Below are 19,198 nucleotides of genomic sequence, written 5' to 3'. Positions count from 1 at the left end.
CAACAATTTTGCAACCAACAAAATTTATCTTTATAAATATTTTTAATTAATCATACTACAGCAAGACCAAACCACAAATATCTATTCAAATTGGATAATATTCATACATAAGCACAGGGACACTAAAATTATTTAATAAATTTATCAAGTTAAATTTTTTTATATATATATACAACTATATCATGATAGAGCAAAGTATGGGTATCTTATTTATTCTCTTTCATAAATATTTTTTATACTTAAACGTTTTTTATTAAAATAAAATTTTTAATAAATACGCAGTGATACATCCACCTAAAGCCTTCATCAAATACCTTTTAACTAGCCTACGTGAACAGTCCAGTTGGTCAAGAAGAGGGGCACAAAGTGCCTTCCGTGGTGAATCTTGGACCAAGATCAATGATCGAGTCTCGTAAGCAGCAGTGTAGGGGTACCTCTCTCCAAAATGAGAGGGGGCTCCTTGTGCGCGGTGAACTCGGATCTAGCCACTGCGTCTAACTAGGTCACCATGATTAATCTCCTCCCACATTCTATTGGACCGAGTGTGAGGATACTCGGATGAGCGATTTTACCTTTTGGACCAAATACCTTTTAACTTTCCCACCCAACTTATCCTAATTAATTAATTAAATAAAGAAAAAAAGAGGATAACAGTAAGAGGTGGCTCAGGCTGACATGCTGATCTCAGCCTGGCCGCCTCTTCTCTTGTCAAAACCGCGGTGCAGCGCCATCTGATTTCATCGGCTTTTATCCGCTACGGCTCCCCAACATTAAGCCACCTAGCGACCGCCAATACCTTTTGCCACGTTTATCCCAATTCATTAATTTGTTTTGTGATAATGTCATTAATCTTGACTTAAATATACAATGTGAGTAAATATTTTTTAAAATAATTAATGAATCATGTAAATATTTTCAGCGAATTAGAGCATGGTGAGGTGGGGTGATGTGGCAGGATAGTCTCGGCCGCAGAGGATAATAGACCCTTTCGGATAAGAATTATGATTAATGCCGAAATAAAACTACAAAAGAAAATGGAAACGCAAGTCCTTTAGAGGGAGAGTACTACCAGTAGTTTCCGTCTTCATTTAAGAAGTTGGAGCGGCTCATTCCGACTCAGAGAAGAAGTTCATCAACGGCGACGGACGAGGAGATCAGCTCTTATATACCGATATACAATTATTGTAGATATATATATACATATATAGGCGGAGATATTCGAGGCCTGTATTTCTGTCTTCCTGTTGTTGAATGGGAATTATTTTCCGTGAAAATCATGGCGATGAAAAGGTCATTCAAGGATTCTCTTAAAGCTCTCGAAGCAGATATTCAGCACGCTAACACTCTGTAACTCTCTCTCTCTCTCTCTCTCTCTCCTCCCCCCCCCCCCCCCCCCCCCCTCTCTCTCTGGTGGTGGATTGATCGACTTTTGCGTTTTGATACCAACTATGACGACCCAAAATTTTCTCAATTTCTATTCACAACCAGTTAATAACTCAGTTACATGGGCTAGAATTTCGCCCCATAATTATACAACAGTGGAAGATAATTAATTATAAATACACAATTCAGGGGCGTCTCCTTAGAACTCAAGGACACAGAGGTACGAGCCTATAGAACAGATTCAATGAAATTGATGATTCTGTCTGGGTCTTGGTGTGATGCAGACTATTGTCGGCCAGGCATTGGCAATTTTGTCTTCCTTCTCTTAGCTTATTTTATCGGAATTTTTGTGCATTGCTTTCCATTGATTTAACTGATTTATCAGAATTGTTGTGCTGTGCACGATGTGTTTGATCCAAGTTTGGAGCCGTCGTTTTGTTTCCCCTTTTTTCCTTGTTTTATTTACTTTCTCATTGTTCGGTTGGCATTTTTAGGTATCTTTTCTTTTGAGATGTACCTTTTTAATTTTGAAAGGTGTTAAGTAATTTCGAAGTCCTAACTAACAGTAGTTCAGAAATTTGTTATATTGATTATATGCTGCTTCTTAAAATAAGTTAAATTGTCTGGTTAGAAAATTTTATCTAATGCCTGAAACTCTGAAAAGCAAAGACATCAACTTGAATAAACTCTTTACGTACCTATCTGTTGAGTTCATCTGCATGTTTAGCCTTATCACAAGTCCAACTTGATGATGAACATCAATTCTGGAACTAGGATTTGTAGGTAAAAGAAAGCAAAAAATAAGGATAATAAAACAACACCAATTGATTGAAGCTAATAGCTGTTTATGTTGTTGATTGGAATAGAAAATGGGAAATAATGAACAGATATTTTTCAAAGCGAAGAGCCTTGTGCATTGGGGATGTCCCTTTTTTATATGTTTATTGTATAATCATTTTGCTATTCTTTTTTTTTTTTTTTTGCATGATGTTCAACCATCTGGTTTGTGTATGTTCCGTGGCGGGCCAGGATGAATTCTTAAATACACATGTAGCATAATTGGCTAAAGGAAATTGAAAACTATTGATTAGGAGCGTGTATATCATTCTTTTGAGATGAACTTTTCTGGATACAGTTAAGCCTGAATGTTCCTTCCCCTTACTCATTCTGTGTTGCTACTTCAGGGCTTTAGGCCATCCGAGGGAGCGTGATGGAGCATGCCTTCAGATGAGATTGTCTTACAGTCCAGTTGCGAACTTGTTTCTATTTCTTGTTCAATGGGCTGATTGTCATCTTGCTGGGGCCCTTGGGTTGCTCCGTATCCTTATTTATGTGGTAAATATCACTACATTGCACATTTACCATTATATTTAGTCTTTTCCCTTTCTGGTGAAGCCCGTCCGTGTCTTTCTTGACCTTTTCTTATTTGTTCGTTGTGTGATTAATTTGAAAGTCACTTCTCTTCATTAATAAAAATACTGGTTTCTTGTTGGGCTGTGGCTCAATGATGGATTGATGCAGACATATGCAGATGGTGAAACCACTATGCCCGTTTATGAAAGAAAAGCTAGCATCAAAGAATTTTATGGTAAGATTTTAGAAGTGAATTTCACAGTGCAAAGATGATTTTTGCTTTTTTTGGATATTTATGTTATTCAGAAACTAGGTAAGCTTCAACTTTACATTAGCATGTGCTTAAATATTCTCTGTATATGAACAGGTATTATATTTCCTTCTTTATTGCAACTTCAAAGTGGGATAACAGATTTGGAAGATAGAAAACAGAAAGAGATATGTTTACTCAAGTACTCTAGAAAAGATGATAATTTAGACAAGGGAAAGTACACTGAAGCTGATATTGAGAGAGAAGAGGAATGTGGGATCTGCATGGAAATGAACAGCAAGGTTGTGTTGCCTAATTGCAGCCATTCATTGTGCATGAAGTGTTATCGGGAATGGTAAGCTCCTTGTGTTGTTTATGTCCTATAAAACATATATATATATATATATATATATAGATGTGGATACTTGTCTGTTTGATATAAAACAAGAGCTACTCTACCTGTTTAATGCAGTTATTGGAAGCAAGTTTCTGTAACATGATTTCTGAAATACTGTTGAAGGTTTTGAGAATTGGCATTTCAGGTCATTTTCTATCACCAACTACAAAACAACAAATAAAGAACATAAAGTACAACGTCCAGTGTTCCTGAGTATTTGCTCTTTTTAACTCAATTTTCTGGAAGGAGTTTTATAAGCATTGAATCAATAAAATTTTAGCCCTGAATTTCTATCTTCGTTGTCTAAGAACGGAAATGTTGAGAAATCTGCCTGACATTGCGATTCTTTAATTGGTCCCATTGGCTATTACAAGTCTTGGGTTTCAATCTGTAGAATTCTGGCATATCTGAAGCATCAAGGACCATCTTAGTTGCAGTCTATTGGCAATAGATTGATTTAGTTGGACCACAGTCGGTATCTTGATTTTATTTCGAGGTCAATTAACTTTTCCACTTGCAATTTCTCTTTTATTGAGTTTAACTTGTAGAAGAGATACAAATGATTGGTAAGCTAATTCATGTTGGCCATTAAAGCTTGATATCTCGTCATTTTTAATTTAACATGCACGGAGAGAACTTCTAAGAGCAAATATGCATTGTGAAAGCGGCTTCACTCTTCAGTGTTGACTGACACATGAGAGCCTTCTCGGTGAATTTATAAAAACAGTAACTGTTCAGCTGGACCTTATACGTGTTTTATGGTGTTTGTTTCAGGCGCGGTCGATCTCAGTCATGCCCCTTCTGCCGGGATAGCCTCAAACGGGTGAACTCAGGGGACCTTTGGATCTGTACTGACAACAATGAAGTTGCCGATTTATCCATAATCTCCAGAGAGAACATACGGAGGCTGTTTATGTACATAGAAAAGTTACCTCTCGTTGTTCCAGAACCTGTGTTTTTTGTTTCCTATGAATCTCGCCTGAGGTATTACTAAATCCAGAATCAGTTCACTGGCTAAAACCCAGTTGTATATAATTTCAACACTAGCGCAACTTGAATTGTAAATCCCTGCTGGCTTGTGTCTTTTGGCTTTTATATCCATGGGCGTCAATATGCTGTTGATCTCTGGATTGTTTCAATACGTTTCATTTTTACCCGTTAACTTCTTCCTCAGAGCTCCCCCCCGTTCCTCTCTCTTTCAACTTTATTTACAATTTGCGTGATCGTGAAATGTGATGATAATACAGTTCAGTAAGATGGTGCGTTTCACTCTCCGTTATGCGCACAAAAATTCTAGCTGTGAGGGCGATATAATGTTGATGATCGAACAGTTAACAAAAGAATTTTCATCTTAATGCACCATGAATATTGAAACTTTAAACCCACAAAAAAAAGAAAGAAATGAACTTCTAGAGAGAGAATCATGATTAGTTCCGCAGGCGCATGTAGTCTGCGTAAAAGCGAGGCGTGTCTTCTTGATGAGCTGTGTAAGCATAGCCTCCATGGCTAGAGACGTCAAGCCCTGCAACTTCTTCTTCAGCCGAGATCCTCAAAATCCTGAGCTTGTGGAGGGTATAGAACAGTGGGCCCATCGTCAAACTAACCCAGCACACAATCACCACCACCTCAACCACTTGGGCTCCAAGCAGGCCCCAGCCCCCACCCAGAAACAGCCCATACGGCCGCACCACTCCCGTCTCGCCAGAGTCATAGGCCTGAACCACAAATTCCTCTTTCGCAAACAGGCCCGTGAAAATCAAGCCCCAAGCTCCACACCCGCCATGCAATTGCGTGGCTTCCAATGGGTCATCAAACCTCAGCTTCAGCGCAACAATGTTGAGGGTAATTAGCACCCAGGCTGCAACAAACCCACAGATAATCGCGGCCCAGGGTTCCACCACCGAGCAGCCCGATGTGATTGCCACAAACCCACCAAGCACCCCATTACAAACATCCAATGCATCCCAGTGCCCCACTAGCAACCTTCTCCCAAATAGGGTCACAATCCCGGAGGTTGAACCGGCTAGGGCGGTCGTGACTGCCGTCCGACCTACTCCGGTCCAGTTCCCTTGGCTCGTGCTCGGGTATGCCACGACAATTTTATCAAACGAACCGGGGTTGAACCCGAACCAACCGAACCACAACAAGAAGGTCCCTAGGACAACAAGAGTGGCATTGTGGCCTCTCATGGGCACGGCATTGCCAAACGCATCGAACCGGCCCACGCGTGGGCCTTCTATTACCGAGCCCCAAAGGCCAGCCATGGCACCCACCAAATGCACCACCCCACTCCCGGCGAAGTCTATGGCTCCGGACCCAAACAACAAACTACTCGAATCCGGACTGAGCCACCCGCTCGACGACCAGACCCAGTGGGCCACCACCGGGTAAACGAACCCAGTTAGGAAAAACGAGAAAACGAGGTAGGCCGTGAACTGGGTCCGCTCGGCCACGGAGCCGCTGGTGATGCCGGCGACGGCGATGGCAAAGGCCCATTGGTAGAGGAAGTAGCTGTAGTCGTAGGAGTTGTTGGGGATGTCTTTGAGAGCGAAGAACTGAGTGCCGATGAATGGGTTTGAACTGGAGCCGTCACCGAAGGCGAAGGCGAAGCCAAAGAGGTAGTAAGAGATGCTGCCGACAACGGCGTCGACGACGTTGGTGAGCATTATGTTCATGGCGTTCTTGGCTCGCACAGAACCGGCGCATAGCATGGCGAAGCCGAGCTGCATGACGAAGACTAAGTAGGCAGAGAAGAGAAGGTATATGGTGTTGATTGAAGCCGTAACGCTGTCTTCCCACGAAACATCCATTGCAGTGTGACTGACGAGAGAGAGAGAGAGAGAGATTAGGAATGGAGATGATTGGCGAAGGAAGAAAGAAGATGGTTGATATATTGGTTGAAAGTTGAATGGTAGGTAACCGTGAATTGAGGCCCCACTGCATGCCACTGGTTCGTATTGGTGTAGTTGACTGGCGGTGCATTCTAATTCAGTGAATTAAAACAATTGAGTAGATAGAGCTGCAAGCTGGGGCCTTTAGTGACCAAGTTCAGGACTTCTGAGAGTTGGATATTTGGGCGCATGGATCTGAAATATATATATATATATGCAACAATGATAATATCTCTAGCTAGTTATTATCTTATTATTATATGGGTTAGTTACATAATTCTAGTCTATCAGTGTATAACGATTTCTGTATTGATTGCGAGTATCTGTACCGTGACCTTCCAAACTTGAAATTGGTAGTAGTTAGAAATTCATTTTTAAAAAAAAAAATCAGAAAATGGAGTTATATATATATATATTCGGCTTGGATAGCCCGAGAGAGTAAAATTTGGGATCTCATTTTGTAGAGACAAGCAGGCTGTTGTTATATTTATTCTAGTGGCATTAAGAAGTAAGACATACATCATAATAATTCAATTCACAGAAGCACCACAGTCGTATGATTTTGGTGTAACCGTTTGTTGAAATATTCTAGGAAGAAAGCATTTTTGTTTTTATTGAAAATGATGTAATTACGTAAATTTGAGAATAAGATCATATACTTTGTATTGGTTCATGAAATTGAAGTCTCTTTTCCAATATTGTTCAGGAAATTCATGTCCAGTGCCGATAACCCAATTTCTTCTCCTTATTTTGGAACAAATAATTTATCAGCTACAATCAACTGATAGACGAATAATATTATTTTGTCTTATTTTAATGTATGATAATCTTACCGTATATATGAAATGGATGTCGAACATTATTTAAATACTGATTTTAACAATTACTATATATTAATAATTGGTCATCTGCCTCACTTCATAGTACACCATGCAGAACAAATGTTGTTTTTCCCAACCTCTCAACCTAACGGAAGAGAATTTTACTAGCTCTCTAACAAGTGTAGATTCAAATTGTCACGCATTCACTATCTCATGCTACTACCTCGCTCATCCAACAGTTATTTCTAAAATTTTAAGTATAATCAAACCGTCGAATAACTGATTAATTATGGAAGTCAATCATGAGCTAGCACCTTAACCTTTGCACTTTTGCTTGTGGTCACAACAACCCCTTTAAATAGGGGGGGGGGGGGGGGGGGGGGGGAGAGATCACTGATGACAAATAGATCTGGACAATCTAATTAACAATTTACTTAAAATGAAAAGAAAATCACATAAAAAACTATAAGATTTTATATCCCTAATTGTGCGGCCACTTATCTCAAGGTACGTATATTCCACGTGCAATCAAAACTTCCTTCCACCAGCATTCAAAGCAATGATAAGCTAATCTGATTCTCCCTCAATGGGATCTGAATCTCAGCTCCTACAATTTGGAGGCTAACTATGAGATTTGCATCTTCCCCCTACAAGTGATCACCACAGAAAAACTTTTAACAACACCCATCACTACACATTTTGAAGATAACTCAATATAAAAAACCAAATCGATGAGATAAAGGACCTAGACTAATCATTCTACTACGAGCACTTTTTTAATAGTTTGTAATTCATCAACTTAAGTATTAGAGAGCCTTTTCAAAAAAGCCCCGAAGTAGTCTTACCATCTACTTTGAAGGAAAGAAGGCCGCTTGGGTCACAAAGACCTCGTTGACGAGCACTAACATAAGAATTTCAACATACAAGTCCATTTCATCACTACCTTTCCAAAGCTCACCACTTGAATTCCATCACCTCAATTTCATAGCGATAAGGTATCAGTGACTCAAATCTCAATAGATTTCTGTTTCGGCTCACAAAACCATTCTTCATTTGATTTGCATAGATTTGGAATCCTGAGCAATTAAACTCACAAACCTTACAGCACATTTAAGGGGTATTGGGTCCATCAAGTTCTGAAGTTGGAAGTAATTACACAAAAGACCAGGTTCAGTACAGCACGTTCACATACACTAAATTACATTAAAATGAAGTGGTTTATGTGGATTCTTCCGGTAATAAGAAGTTGAGGTAGACTTATATTTACATGCAGCACCTGGACTATTAGATACGTATTCCATAACTGAAGAGGGATCAATAGGTTTTCGCGAGGCTGATATCTGCGTCCCCTGAAGTTCTGCTGCTGAGAGACGGCCTCATAGTCACGATAGCAGATTCATTTGCCCCAGCTTTCAAAGCAGCCCTCCCAGCTTCCAGGAACCTCTCAACTGAATTCTCAGCATAACGATTAGCTTCACCCACGGTCATGCTTTTGCCCATATCGGGGTAGGAATTGAGAATATAGTCCCCAACCAGCTGCGATGCAAGCTGGATCAGCTCAACTTGGAACTCTGAGAGTTTGGAATCTTCCTTAGGGCCCCATGGCCTTAGTGATGTCTTAACTTCTGGGAGCTTTTCTGCACGCCAAACAAATTTTGTGGATTCATTGAGTTCAAGGCAAAACTATATCACCTACTTGAACCAAAACGAAAGTAAGAGACAAACTCGGATACAAACATTGTGTTCAATTCTGCAGTTCTAAGGAGCGACCCAAACGTATATCACTAGCTGGCCCCACTTGAGACTTTGTACAAGGAAAATCAGTTTTAAAGACATCCTGAAAATCCAGGGTATCCAGATTTATTCAGAAAATTGGAGGAACCATGAAACTTCCAACTTTCAGAACTCAAAACATGTTCAAAAAACATTTGGGTGCAAACATAAATTGGGACCGCACTGGAGGGGAGTTGACAAATTAATACGGTTACCAATCAAGGAATTCTGAATCCTATTCAAGATGGGAAGCACACACGGGCATGGGCGTCGAGGGTGCTGTAAAAGGATACTGTAAGGCCTATTAGAGATGTGCTTCCAACATCATGTGCGACTCCAGTATTAGAAATATCGATGTATTTGGTGGTTGGATAAGAGATGGTCATTGGTTCTCAATACTGGTATCAAAATTTCAACAATAAGTGCTCTGATAATAAAACTAGTTGCTGGCAGAACAAGAAGCCATTTTTTATGTTATAAAATCAGCATATTTTATATCTCCATCCTAAATGCATAATCATACTGATAGAAAGGGCCACCACTCAGTGAAATGGAGAAAGCTTGTGTGCCGAGTGCAAGTACACAGATTCAATATGAAAGATATCATAGCCTTTCTTTTCTAGTTATGGAGCTCTCTGTAGTCAACTATAAATGGCAATTTTATCAAGCTTGTCCATGAGTAGCATAGAAAGTCAGATCTAGTTATAAAGGCTATGGTGCAAACCTGGGCAATCATCACGTGGAGTATCACGAAGGTACAAGTAATTCTCAAAGGTTCCAGCCCATGCATCCCTTTTGGTCAGGAAGTTCGAGTTTAGATTGAAAAGCTTCTTAACAGTTGCAGGGACAGAAGAGTGTTCAAACCGTGAATATGGAGTTGGCCCAGCTGGCTCATGGATTACTGCACCGAATAATCAATCTTAGAAACAAAAATTACTCAAAATCACAACAGAAAGTACAACCCAGAGAATTTAATAGGAAATATCTGAGAACTGTACTAGTTGAACCATGATTGCACCTAAGACATTCTTGTATAGAAATTGTACAGAATGAACTATAAAGGGGAACTCTGGAAACTCCTCAATTACCAAAACCTACCAGTCCTTCATAAGGTATGGATTCCATGAGTCAAGAAACTGAAACATGGACCTTCAACATGATAGCCGAGCAGGAAAGGGCACATTGCATCCATTCTCCTTGAGCCCACATTTGGCTCAAGCATTCTTGGCTCAGCTAGCAAACCTCCACCTGAGCCCAAAATCTTCCTGTTTGAGCAGAACAAGGCACAAGTATACAACTCTCAGTGGGACTAGCTCTATATTCTACCCCCTACATTATCTCTCAGTTGAGAAAATTGCGCCATACAAACACATTCCAACAATTGCATTTATGAGACGTTCTCTTAGAGACCTAGACTGCAGCTCAGCTCACAGGCACCCTCTGATAGGACCTGCATTGACAACGCTTACTGGCTTACTGAAGGTGATTATACCATCTGCAGTACTTGGAGCAACTGCCTGACTGCTACAAGTACAATGATTCTACTGGCACCTCCTGAAAGAGGAAAGCCATTATCCATTTTGTTGACATATGAAGCTGAACCACCTAACCTCAAGATGAGCTCAATCTTCAAGACTTGGCTTTGTTCCCAATCACAGTTGCACATATGTGATGTGAATTTCCATTTAAGAGTTCGAGTTTAGGGATTTTTCATGCTCTTTCCATTAAAAAGGGGCCCTTTTTGCTCTTTTAAGATTGTCTTTAGCCAAGAGCTTTGCAATACCATGCTCTACATCTCACAAACCTTCTACCCTCCTTTGTCTCTATCAGTCCTCCTATCTAGTCAGCTCCTACTTGTCAGCTCTTGCTACTGTTTCTCCTAGAACCATGAGGCTTCTCCAACATACTTAAAGGCATGACAAGAATCAAGATTTCAAGCTGAAAAAAAATAACAAGAGGTGATATGGCACACAGTCAAGAATCATGGAACTTTGGAAAATAACCAGGCCGTTGGTAAAATTGGGCAGCAATATCCAATATGACCTCATTGTGGTCAATTTTGAACAACAGTGACTATTTTTCCTTTCTGGAGTTCCTTCACTGCTCCATTTATAGATTGTTATTGTCTTCTCAATAAAATCACTCTCAAATAACTACAATTTACAGGGCAGTTATCACACTCTTTAGTGTTAAGGGCCTAAGGAGTTCTCCCAATCACATAAATTATGGGGAAAACTAGTGGATTAAGGCTTGTAATATAACGACAATAAGATGTCAATGAGAACAAAACAAACCAGTAAATCAAACATATTGAAAGAAAAATTACCGGTGCCTTTATCAATCCAAGGAGAGACCAAGAATGTCGGCACTCGAACGCCGAGCCTATTGAACCTGAAGCAGAACGGCTCGGGACCGATGATCCCATCCGGGTTAGGCACGCCGGATACAGGAGTTGGAACGTGATCGTAGAACCCTCCATGCTCGTCATACGTGATCAGCAGAGCCATCTCTTTCCATTGCGGGCTGGACCTCAGAATCTCGTACACCTCCTTCACGAACCTCTGCCCAATCGCCACGTCGTGCGCCGGGTGGTCGTCGTTCGCCGGAAAAAGCTTCACGTCGAAGTACCGCTGCTCCACCACCACGTAGTTCGGAAGCTTGCCCCTCTTCGCATGCGATTTGAACTTCAGTTTGTAGTTGTGAAACTTGGACAAGTGCTTGAGCTTGCGGAGACTCTTGAAGAAGAGAGTGGCGGGGATGTTTTGGTAATAAATCCCGAAGCTAAGGCCATTCTCGTCCAGCGAATCGAAGATGGTTTTCTGGGGGAACCCGTGGATGAGGTCCTTCCGCACGTTGCTGGACGCGCCGTGCGACGTCGCCGAGTGGACGTAGAACCGGTTGGGCTGAGTCGACGCCGGCACGGAAGCGAACCACCGGTCGAACACCGCGAACTGGTCCGCTAGTTCGGTGTAGACCGGCACACGGGCCGGTTTGAACCCGCTCATCACATTCTTGGCCATGCCATCGACCCCCATCCGGTTCGCTTGCTGGACGAAGCCGCTCATCGGGGCCGGGTCCGCCGACGTGTCACTCGACCCGAATATCTGCTCCAGGATCGCCTGGATGGAGTGGCCCGGGTCCGAGTCTACGAACACGGCGTCGTCCGAGACGAAAACTTCCGGCGAACTGGGATCGGAGGCGTTCACCCGGTTCGACTCTTTTCCAGTCAGACCATCGATATCCGGCCGAGCCCTCTTCAACCAACCCAGGATGTGATCGAACGACCGGTTCTCCATGATCAGAACCACGATTGTTTTAATGGGTCCCTTGATCTTGTGTTTGGGTCTTGGTTTCGGAAAATCAAGAGAATTAGACGACGCCAAGAGGTAGAGGAAGAAGAAGACGGCGGCGAGAAGGGTCCGCCGGCGAGCCATAAAGAAACACTAACAATTGCAGACGGAGTTGCTTCCGGGTTCAGTAGTAACTTCGTAGACTCAAGTTTATTGTATGAAAGCAGAAAGATCAGAATGTGATTCCATTGATGCCAGGAAAATAAATTTGGGAATTTGGATGTAATAATAATAATAATATAATAATGAGGAGTAAGACTGTGCAATAAAGTGGACTCCAAGCAAGCCCTCTGATACTGACACGTGGCGCATTGGGTAAAACTACTTTTATTTCCAGTGCTTAACTAACGGGACTGCAATAACGGATAGTTTAATTGAATCACTGCTTGCCAATATATTCTAAGATTTATGCAGCTGCGATTTGGCTAAAACAATTTTTATTTTCAGTTTTTAAGTTCAGCAAATGGAATAAGTTTAGTCATAAATGCTATTTTTGACATTTATTTGTGATATTTGTATAATATTAATATGTTGTGTTTTATTTTATATTAAAATAAATAAAATATTATATCCACCAACAACTCTTATAAACAATCTTCACAAACTGAGAATACAATTATTATAAATTTTGGTGATGCTATGTTAGTTTGTGATATTTATACGTGGGTATAACATTTTTGTTAAAATAAATATATAACATAAATATTATTAAAAATATTATAAGTAAGTGTTTAAATAATATTTTAATAAGTTAATTGCCCAGTCTTCTCAAATTTGTGCAAAAGCCGATTAAGTAACTGTCGGATTCTGGTGAAAATGAGATTTTTGTCCAAATCCTAAGATACTGACTGCACCACATGAATTCGTTTGAGGATTAATTATTAGACAATAGGTTAATCTCATTTCAGCCTCCCTGAAATATCTGCTATTTACAATTTACACCTAAACTTTAATGGCTTTTGAAGATGAACCCATATAGCATATGGAACTAACACTCAGACCCACAAAGGTTAAGGAAGAAGCTAAAGAAAAGGGTGGAAAAAATGTTATAAAAATAAATAAATCTGAGTATAGGAGTTTCTTTTTTCTTTCTTTTGAGATTTGAGTTCTAAATTTATGTAAAACACTATCAGTGATTGAGCCCTTGAGATTTTCGATAATGTTTGATATTTGAGTTTTTGAAGTTGTATGGAATAATATGTAAAGTTATTTGAGATTTGAGTTGCTAACATTATTTTTAAAAAAACAGTAAATTAAAATAAGAAATAGTGAAAGGGGTAAGCTTTTTCAGATTTTTAAGTATTTCTAGAGCAAGTCTATTTATTTCCATATTGTTCAGACCTTGATGCTAATATACGAGACTATAAGGGTTTTAGGTGAAATAAACCCTAAACGCAATAATGACAATAAGGACAATTATATATATTGCACCACTGCTCTGGTCCATTTGTGGTTGTAGATGATGTGGACCTAATCCTTTTGGACTGTGATTTGGTAGGCTGAAATTTTATTGCTTGTTTTTGCTATTTTTTATTATTATCAATGAAAACTACTAATCATAAACCCACAAAAAATTATATGTCAACTCAGAGAGTATTAAAATCTTAATTTCAATGAAGATCCCTATAACCTGTTATCCCTAGACTGATTGCTCTGTTGGTTTTTTTAATATGTAATTTCTTTTTCAAGAGAGATGGATTCACTCAACAAAACAAAAAAGATGAATGAAACTCGGCAACTATGGTAGATGTTAAATAAATTCCGCCAAATAAGCACTCAACCAAGTGTTCCTTCACCCAGCACATAACCCTGATCAAGAATAAGAAAGCAAGTCAAGCTTACAATAAGAAGCAGAGGCATGATAACAGAGCATTCCACAGGCCAGATTCAGTCCCAAGCATTGGTGAACAGTCAGTAGTAAACCAGATTAGTCGACAGCTTGAACCGTTTAGTTGTCGCACCCTAGAAGAGATGAACAGACATCTTAAGCTTGTTCTGTCTCCATCTGGGAAGATCATAGAAAGCTCCTCTTGTCATTTTAAATGTCTCCTGGAACTCTTCATCCGACAAGTATGCCTAGATAATAGCCACCACAAAACATCGCCACCTTGAGTAAATGCATCTAAAACGCTTTGATTTATGTGTAATGTTTTCAGAAGTAATATCGAAGAGCTAGCAATTTCAGAAGAGGCTCCAGATTTGTATAATATGGTAAGTTTAGCTAGTATCCATGAGGCATTGATATTGGTTTCCTTGTTATTGTTGTGGGCCAAGTCAATAGCGGTATTTGAATAAATTATTTCAAATCACAGACCAAAAAAAACAAAATTTCTTAGAATTGTCTTAAACAAGACTTTAGAATTAGTCAAAACAAACATCGAGATGTTTAAAACCCCGAGTAAAACAAATTCATTGAGATGAAAATGAAAGGGCTTACCTCTCTTTTGGTCACATCTATGCCTGTTACCGGATCACTTGACACCACTTTCAGTCGTTCATATGGATAGGTTATGCATTCCTGAGGTTGATGAACCCGCTGCATACCTTTGTTTCCAGAAGGAGCACTCAATCCATTCGCTGCAAATACCAATGATCCATCAGTGAGAAAGAGAATTTAGAGTGCCCAAGTAAGAAACCAGAGGCTGGACCTAGCAAAACTAAAAACAGAGGCTTGTGCGAGCTTGAAGAAATTAATAACAAAAAGAATGAATGAACGGACAAAAAGGAAAGAATCTGAGAGAAATGGGTCATATTAGCAAAGGATCAAGCCATTCCCCTACCTCACTTAACATAATAGCAGCAGTCCAAACCTAGTTAATTGTTCTTGCCTTGTATGCATGGGATTCCCTTTATGTAACTTTACCGAGAACTCTCTGGGCCTCAAGATCATTTATCACTATTATTTAAGTCTCATTTAAAAAATAATATGGTTAAAAAAATTAGCCAAGATGCCAATAGATACCATTACATGGCCACCCCTGACATTCAATGAATAACTTTGTTTTTTTACATGGTCACCCCTGACATTCAATGAATAACTTTGTTTTTTTACATGGTCACCCCTGACATTCAATGAATGACTTTGTTTTTCTCTCCATATTCCTAAATATGATCTGTAAATCAGGTCCTAACATATTGATCCCTTTAGTATTGCAATGGAAAGATAGTATGCACAGATCAGTGCTTATTAATTTCACATCAACCAGATGTCTTAAGGTTTTGTGTGAGTGTGTGTGTTGGGGGGGGGGGGGGAGATCCAAGTTTCTTCTTTACAGCTACAGGGATTATTCATTACCAGCTTCAACAAGGTCAGAAGAATATCCAGAAAAAAGCTTTTTGGTAATGGCAGGTGGGCTAGAAAATCGACGATAATCTGAAGACTTAGAGCTTGAGCCTAAAATGCTGGATGCGGGTGATGAACTTCTAGCCCGTTCATTGGGGCCAACAGACTGGCTTCTCACACTGTCTGGGTTAGTATCAATAGAGTATGCTTTCCATGCACTGCGTAAAGGTGCCTGCATAAAAAAAGTTGATTCAGTGAAGTAAACATAAACGAATGTAGTGGCATTGCCTTATTAGGGGAAAAGTCTTCCAAAGCCTAAACTACCAACAAAGGACAAACACTTAAAAGTGACACAAGTGTTGGATAGCTCCTCTAATCCCAAACCAGATGGGATTAGGTTTTCTAGGAAAAGCAAAACCAAATCTAGGTATATATGGGCAACCTGTTCAAAAGATCAGAATAGGAAAACCTGTAGGGGTAGTCACCTGTAATTAGACCTCTTACCATAGGTTTTGGATGGCCACACCTCAGTAATCTGAGAGAGGATGCAGCTAAGTTATTAGAGTTGTGTGTCTAGGGTGAGTGCCACGACTCAATAATCAGTATCATGAGAGAGTGACCAATCATTTGGATTCGTGAGAATTTTGTGGGTTTACAGTTTTGACTGTTAAAAAAGGGGTTTCTAGTTTTGTCTGTTAAAAAATTGTGTTGTGAGAGGGTTTGTAATTTTTCTGTTTAAAAACTACATCTTGATTGAGTGAGTGAATTTATCCCCCATTATTGTGGGATCGTGGATGTAGGTATGTTAAAACCAAACCATGCTAAATTTTATGTCATCTTTTCTCTTGATTTTTGTGTGTAATGCGATCCAAACCCAACAAGCAGTCTATATACTAGGAACTGTGCAAAAGAACAGATATTGGTGGAAAATTCTCCATTAACCACAAAAAACAGGGAATCAAGGATGGTTCTTGTCCAACTAATGCCCATATAAACATCATACAAACAGAACATAATAAAGTTGGACATATGTACCAAACATTATTGTGGCACACTTACTTCTATTTTCTGCGCTTGTCCCTTCAAAATAGCAAGCTTTCGCTCAAAGGAATTGCCAAGCATCTACAAGCATAAAATTTAAGTCAGAACAATTTCATTAGTGACGCTAAATTGTATGACACAAGACAAGGACTTTTCTTTTTTGGATAATTTCTGAAGAAACTTTATATCACGTGTCACATATTTTTCCATCTCTAAGCTGCCAGGACACAGACGGTATTTTATGTAAATTTCATATTCATCTCATGGTCAAGTTCACAGGGACAATGCTAAGTTTTAAACTGTACTAATACTTATTTATTTAGTTAAGCAATGTAATTAAATAAGATAAAGCCTTTTACACCCAATGGAAACTTTATGTATGGTAAAAGGGCATTCCCAGTGCATGAGGCTCCTGCTTTGGCAGGATTGAGGAAGGGTCATTTCATACATAGCTTTCCCCTTGCTCTCTTGCAAAGAGATGATTCTCAAACCCATAACCTTCCAGTTACAAAGAAGCAACCTTAATGTTGCTACCAAGGCTCACTCTTGGAACCTTATGTATATGTGTTGCAGCAAATTCTTCTAATTAGCATATTTGTAATGTATGTGCAACTAGACGTGTTGGGATATATTTTATCAGAAGTGTCAACATAGCCATATTATCACTTACCAGATTGATTGTTTTTAATCAATTTTCTCAGTTTTTGCTACATTCAAATTTTCATAAAACTCAGAACTTCTAAGTTTATACTGTCGTTGAAACAAGCACATGACATGCATGACTGGAGCAAATGCTTCATAAATCTAAAATGAATTTTGGGATAACTATGTTTTACATAATATGGGAATCCTGCAATAATGGATATAACAATAGAGCTGAAACAGGAGCTTAGTGATTTCATTCAAATGAAGAATCTATTCACTTACATTGGCCTTTGAGGGATCCCATTCAAAGAATCGAGTAAAGAATGGTGGTTCATAGCCTTCTGTAACAACATATATGGGTATCTCCAAGGTAAGGCCTTCAACCAGGATGTCCATCTCCAGGAACTTCTGTCACTTTCAAGGAAAAGCATAATGAGGACATCAGGAAAAACAAAAGGCATCTAAAACCAAAACCATCAGATAGAAAAGATAGAAGATATTTACAGACCCTTCATCTAGGAATAGGTGTTTGTATTTTCACTCTAAACATGGCATAATCCAGCATCAATTTCTATATACGCATGTAGGTTGCGTGAATTCAATTATTCTGGATTTAGAACTATGCAAAATATAACAAAGAAGACACTGAATGTTAGGGGATAGGGGGTGCTTCCATGATCACCATTAATTAATAATTTTCTACTGAAAATATGGAGTTCACATTTATATATTTATATAATATTTTATAATTCCCTTACAACATTGGCTCCTACTACATGGTTTGGGTTGGATACCATTCCAGCCTTCAGCAGGTATCAGGGACAAATGGTCTACCTTTTTTCTTAGGTGGGCACCATGTTTTGTTAGAAACTACCCGAGATTCCTTGTCCATATTTTGGACTTGATATGCTTGATCTTGCTTTCTATATTTTTGTGCTACATCTTCTAGAAGATTGTCTTGATTATATGTTCTAGTTGTATCCTAGAATGTATATATTTCCAAGTCTAAATTAGGAAACTGCCGAATCTAGATTTGAAAGCTGCCTATTGTGGTAGAACATCTTGTATATATATATATTCATCCAAACCCTACAAGGGTAATAAGATTGAATATCTTTTTTAGCCACTTTTGGCATGGTATTAGAGCCATAAAGAGTCGATCACCGATCTTTGTGGTTTCCGACTGTTGTGGCCTTTATCGATATTCAATCTTATTACATAGCTACCAAAATCCCACAACACCATGATGGATTCAACTGATTCCAGTAGCACAACAGAGGCCCCTTTTGTTGGAAGTAGTGGCGTAATCTCAGGAGGAGAGCTACAAAACATCCAGGCAGCCTACAGGTTAAACGGAATGAATTACTTGAAGTGGTCTTAGTTGATCCGGACATTTTTGAAGGGTAAAGGGAAGCTAAGTCACCTACTTGGAACCGGGCCAAAAGAAAGGGATCCTATTTATGCAGCCTAGGATAAAAAGGAATCTTTAGTCATGTCCTGGCTTTGGAATTCCATGCTGTTAGAGATTAGTGACACAGTTATGTTTCTAAAGACTACCAAGGAGATTTGGGATGTTGTGAAGCTCACCTACTTCAAAGTGCATGATGTTGCTCAGATCTATGAGATTAGGACCAAAGTAACAGCCACCAACTCTAGTTAGACTGCTACCGGTGCATTCACATGAAATGCAATGAAGATGCGGCTATACAAAAGAGGTTTGTTGAAAAAGAAAGAACTTATGACTTTCTTGCAGGCCTAAACATGGAGTTTGATGCAATAACAGTACAAATCCTTGATAAGAAGGATCTGCCCTCTCTAAATGAGGCAATCTCTATTGTGCGTGCGAAGGAAGGACGAAGAGGAGTAATGCTTGATGGCTTCTCCTACAAATAGCTCAGCTCTCATAACCTTAAAGGATTCTAGTCAGAATGAGGAATCTAGAAAGTAAAAGAAGGTGTCAAACTCGTCCAAGATGACCAACAGGGACTCACTGTGGTGCAAGAAGCCCTAG

The 19,198-nt window shown here is 39.5% G+C and overlaps 3 protein-coding genes across 12 annotated transcripts in view; 1 reads left to right on the top strand and 2 right to left on the bottom strand.

Annotated features, from left to right (window-relative positions):
• Positions 1 to 1,044: 1,044 nt before the first annotated feature.
• Positions 1,045 to 4,509, top strand: LOC127796884 (E3 ubiquitin-protein ligase AIRP2-like). Of its 3 annotated transcripts, XM_052329303.1 has the most exons (6): positions 1,045 to 1,347; positions 2,568 to 2,718; positions 2,905 to 2,971; positions 3,104 to 3,341; positions 3,459 to 3,528; positions 4,158 to 4,298. In XM_052329303.1, exons 1-5 carry the CDS (start codon positions 1,277 to 1,279, stop codon positions 3,484 to 3,486), a joined length of 555 nt encoding a protein of 184 aa, XP_052185263.1. In that variant the 5' UTR covers positions 1,045 to 1,276; the 3' UTR covers positions 3,487 to 3,528; positions 4,158 to 4,298. The 3 variants fall into 3 exon arrangements, with proteins under 3 accessions (XP_052185263.1, XP_052185249.1, XP_052185258.1); XM_052329289.1 differs by lacking the exon at positions 3,459 to 3,528 and having other exon boundaries at positions 1,048 to 1,347; positions 4,158 to 4,509; XM_052329298.1 differs by lacking the exon at positions 3,459 to 3,528 and having other exon boundaries at positions 1,229 to 1,353; positions 4,158 to 4,509.
• A 205-nt stretch (positions 4,510 to 4,714) lies between these two features.
• Positions 4,715 to 12,427, bottom strand: LOC127788397 (uncharacterized). The gene is made up of 5 exons (XM_052316625.1): positions 11,195 to 12,427; positions 9,593 to 9,769; positions 8,413 to 8,732; positions 8,194 to 8,231; positions 4,715 to 6,353 (listed from the first exon to the last, which is right to left on the bottom strand). The coding sequence occupies exons 1-5, from the start codon at positions 12,300 to 12,302 to the stop codon at positions 4,811 to 4,813; spliced, it is 3,186 nt and encodes a 1,061-aa protein (XP_052172585.1). The 5' UTR covers positions 12,303 to 12,427; the 3' UTR covers positions 4,715 to 4,810.
• A 1,516-nt stretch (positions 12,428 to 13,943) lies between these two features.
• LOC127796811 (villin-1) overlaps positions 13,944 to 19,198 on the bottom strand; it is a 29,102-nt gene continuing 23,847 nt past the window's right edge. For all 8 annotated transcript variants that reach the window (XM_052329213.1, XM_052329232.1, XM_052329214.1 and 5 more), the window contains 5 exons: positions 17,470 to 17,595; positions 16,561 to 16,623; positions 15,514 to 15,733; positions 14,656 to 14,795; positions 13,944 to 14,294 (listed from right to left, as the gene is read on the bottom strand). In XM_052329213.1, coding sequence (XP_052185173.1) covers positions 14,181 to 14,294; positions 14,656 to 14,795; positions 15,514 to 15,733; positions 16,561 to 16,623; positions 17,470 to 17,595 — 663 coding nt within the window. In that variant the 3' untranslated portion in view covers positions 13,944 to 14,180. The remainder of the gene's footprint in view (positions 14,295 to 14,655; positions 14,796 to 15,513; positions 15,734 to 16,560; positions 16,624 to 17,469; positions 17,596 to 19,198) is intronic.

This window comes from Diospyros lotus, chromosome 1 (assembly GCF_014633365.1).
Source record: "Diospyros lotus cultivar Yz01 chromosome 1, ASM1463336v1, whole genome shotgun sequence".
Classification (NCBI taxonomy): Eukaryota; Viridiplantae; Streptophyta; class Magnoliopsida; order Ericales; family Ebenaceae; genus Diospyros; species Diospyros lotus.
This window is presented reverse-complemented; position numbering and strand designations above follow the sequence as displayed.

Excerpts from the sequence above, each read along its gene's own strand:
- LOC127796884 (XM_052329289.1), top strand. The coding sequence starts at position 1,277 with ATGGCGATGAAAAGGTCATTCAAGGATTCTCTTAAAGCTCTCGAAGCA. Across the intron at positions 2,719-2,904 it reads TCCGTATCCTTATTTATGTG|ACATATGCAGATGGTGAAAC; the intron begins GTAAATATCACT and ends GGATTGATGCAG. Across the intron at positions 2,972-3,103 it reads TAGCATCAAAGAATTTTATG|GTATTATATTTCCTTCTTTA; the intron begins GTAAGATTTTAG and ends GTATATGAACAG.
- LOC127788397 (XM_052316625.1), bottom strand. The coding sequence starts at position 12,302 with ATGGCTCGCCGGCGGACCCTTCTCGCCGCCGTCTTCTTCTTCCTCTAC. Across the intron at positions 9,770-11,194 it reads TTGGATTGATAAAGGCACCG|TAATCCATGAGCCAGCTGGG; the intron begins GTAATTTTTCTT and ends TATTCGGTGCAG. Across the intron at positions 8,733-9,592 it reads TCCACGTGATGATTGCCCAG|AAAAGCTCCCAGAAGTTAAG; the intron begins GTTTGCACCATA and ends TTTGGCGTGCAG.